The sequence below is a fragment of the Rhinopithecus bieti genome, unplaced genomic scaffold (assembly GCF_001698545.2).
Source record: "Rhinopithecus bieti isolate Rb0 unplaced genomic scaffold, ASM169854v2 scaffold_12592, whole genome shotgun sequence".
NCBI lineage: Eukaryota > Metazoa > Chordata > Mammalia > Primates > Cercopithecidae > Rhinopithecus > Rhinopithecus bieti.
Window position 1 is genome coordinate 163,131 of NW_016807142.1, and position 3,006 is coordinate 166,136.

General features: G+C 50.5%; 1 protein-coding gene across 1 annotated transcript in view; it reads right to left on the bottom strand.

Annotated features, from left to right (window-relative positions):
• Window positions 1-1,985: 1,985 nt before the first annotated feature.
• TADA3 (transcriptional adaptor 3) overlaps window positions 1,986-3,006 on the bottom strand; it is a 13,645-nt gene continuing 12,624 nt past the window's right edge. Inside the window, exon 9 of the mRNA XM_017880351.1 lies at window positions 1,986-2,568. Coding sequence (XP_017735840.1) covers window positions 2,376-2,568 — 193 coding nt within the window. The 3' untranslated portion in view covers window positions 1,986-2,375. The remainder of the gene's footprint in view (window positions 2,569-3,006) is intronic.

Below are 3,006 nucleotides of genomic sequence, written 5' to 3' on the forward strand. Positions count from 1 at the left end.
CTGTGGGGAAAAGAAAGAGAGATCAGCCTGTTACTGTGTCTATATAGAAAGAAGTAGACATAAGAGACTCCATTTTGTTCTGTATTTGAGATGCTGTTAATCTGTGACCCTACCCCCAACCTTGTCCTTGCAAGAGACATGTGCTGTGGTGACTCAAGGTTTAAAGGATTTTGGGCTGTGCAGGGTGTCCTTTGTTAAACAAGTGCCTGAAGGCAGCTTGCTGGTTAAAAGTCATCACCATTCTCTTAATCTCAAATACCCAGGGACACGTACACTGCCAAAGGTCGCAGGGACCTCTGCCTAGGAAAGCTAGGTATTGTCCAAGGTTTCTCCCCATGTGATAGTCTGAAATATGACATCGTGGGAAGAGAAAGACCTGATCGCCCCCCAGCCTGACACCCGTGAAGGGTCTGTGCTGAGGAGGACTAGTGTAAGAGGAAAGAAGCCTCTTGGCAGTTGAGATAAAGAAAAGCATCTGTCTCCTGCCCGTCCCTGGGCAATGGAACATCTCGGTGTAAAACCCGATTGTATGTTCTGTTTACTGAGAAAGGAGAAAACCGCCTTAGGGCGAAAGGTGGGACTTGCTAGTGCAATGCTGCTCTCTATGCACTAAAAGGGTTTATGAAGATGTTTGCACATGCATATCAAGGCACAGCACTTTTCCTTAAACTTATGTCACAGAGATCGTTACTCATATGTCTTACTGCTGACTTTCTCCCTACGGTGATCCTATTATCCTACTTCCCTTTTTTCTAAGATGGTAAAGATCATTATCAATAAATACAAAGGGAACTCAGAGACCGTGCTGGCGTGGGTCTTCTGTATGCTGAGCGCCGGTCCCCTGGGCCCACTTTTTCTTTCTCTATACTTTGTCTCTGTGTCTCATTTCTTTTCTCAAGTCTCTTGTTCCACCTAACCAGAAACACCCACAGGTGTGGAGGGGCAGGCCACTCCTTCACTGGCCAAGCTGGGGTCATGTGTCCACCCTAGTTTGGCAGTCAGATAAGAGCCATGTGTGATGGGGAAGGGACATTTCTCCAACAGAGAGGTGCTGGGTGTACGAGAATGTCGGCCATGTTCGCCCTCCTTCTTTATGGCTCAGTTCATAGGTCACTTCCTTAGGGAACCTTACCCTCCCTTCTCCCCTGCATGGACCTCAACCTTCCCACAGTAAATTGCAAATTATTCGCTGATTCTTTGAGACCAGTCTTGGAACAACTTGAGGCAGGTACCAAAGCATATTAATTCATCTGTGTCCCTCAGGCCAAGCTTCCTGCCCCAGGTGTGGAAGGGTTGTTGTTGGTGGCCTATCCAGCATTCACTTCCCCCGCTTCCTACTCAGATCTTGTTGGGTTTTACTCTCTCCCCACCACCTTGATGGAGTAGCAAACTCCACTCTGACTGGCATAAACCCATTACAGTCTCCCTTGCCACAGTGACTGAGGAATGGGCATGTGAGACTGAGTTTGGGCCACTGAAACATGATGGTATCTGGGAAAAGGCTTCTTGCTCCTGTAGGTGGGCCATGGAAGCCCACTGGCTCCCGCTCCCTGCTGTGTTGGATGTAAATGAGGAAGCATCTGGCCTCAACTGCTCCACTGCCACACTACAGCCAGAGAAGGCCTCACCTTAGGCAGAGGTTGACACTGTGGAGGGCAGTGTAGCGACCCCTAAGGAACCTGGACCCTTGATGACCCTGAAGAATTGCTAGATTGGCTAACCATGAAGGCCACCCTGTCCCAGGACTGCCAAGCCTGCAACCAACACATTTCCTTATTATGAATCCACTTTGAGCTGGAGGGCATTCTTACCTGCAGCCACAAGTATCCTCAGAAAGAGGTACTCAGAAAGAGGTACTCAGTTCTCCCTGACTGAATGCCATGGGTTAGTGGCCACGGGCTGAGAGCCACCAAGCATACCCCCTACAAACCTTACCACCCACACTGGTTCCTTTACCCCACCGTTACAGACATTCAAAGACTGGATGCTTTTTTTGAAAAACCACAGCAGTCACTTTATTCTTAAGTTTGCACTTTACAAAACCACAAGGGAGAAGTCCTTGAAGGGGAAACAAGGGTAGGGGTTAGGGAGTGGGGATGGTAAATGGGGAAGAGGAAGACCAGGAAACGAAGTCCCCTCCAGCCCCATCTTAGGGACCAAGCAGAGACTAGGCCTCAGGCCAGCCCAGCAGGGCTTCCTGTGTCCTGGCTGTACAGAGCTAGGCCAAAAGACCTCAGGGGAAGGGCCACGGTCCTCTAGAGACTGTCACCATTTGAGGGACAGCCACAGGCCAATGCTTCCTGTGCGCAAAGAAGGAAGTGGGCCTCCCTTCCCCTCCCCGAGGCCAGATAATCAGCCTGAGGCAGGGGTGAAGGCTACCCATCCAGCAGCTTCAGGATGCTCTCGCGCTCCTTCAGAGTCTTCCAGGCCTGGTCCTTTTCTTTCTTGGTGGGAGTCCGCTTCTTCTGCCGGGCAGCCATGATCTTGCGAAAGGCGTCCATGACCTCGTTGTCAGCCATGCGCACCCGCTGCCTCAGCTCCTGCCGGCTCACCTCCTCCTTTGCCAGCCTGTGGGGACCAGCCAGCCAGGTACCACGGTCAGCCCACCTCCAGAGAGCGCCCCCGCCCCCCCTTCAAGACTAAGCCTACCCACCAGCCCAGGCTGGCATGCTTGTGGATTTTGTCATACAGTCGTGACCAAAAAGCAGTTACTGACCTGTACTTATATGGCACTATTTTAAGCTCCTGAAAAAAATATTAACTCATGTTGATCATGGGGGAGGCTGTGCACATGTGGGGACAGGGGGTATACGGGAATTCTCTGTACCTTTCTCTCAATTTTGTTGTGAACTTAAAACTGCTCTAAAAGAATAAAGTCTTGGCTGCACATCGTGGTTCACATCTGCAGTCCCAGCACTTTGGGAGCCCAAGGCAGGAGGATCACTTGAGCCCAGGAGTTCGAGACCAGTCTGAGGAACATAGTGAGATGTCTTTTTTTTTTTTTTT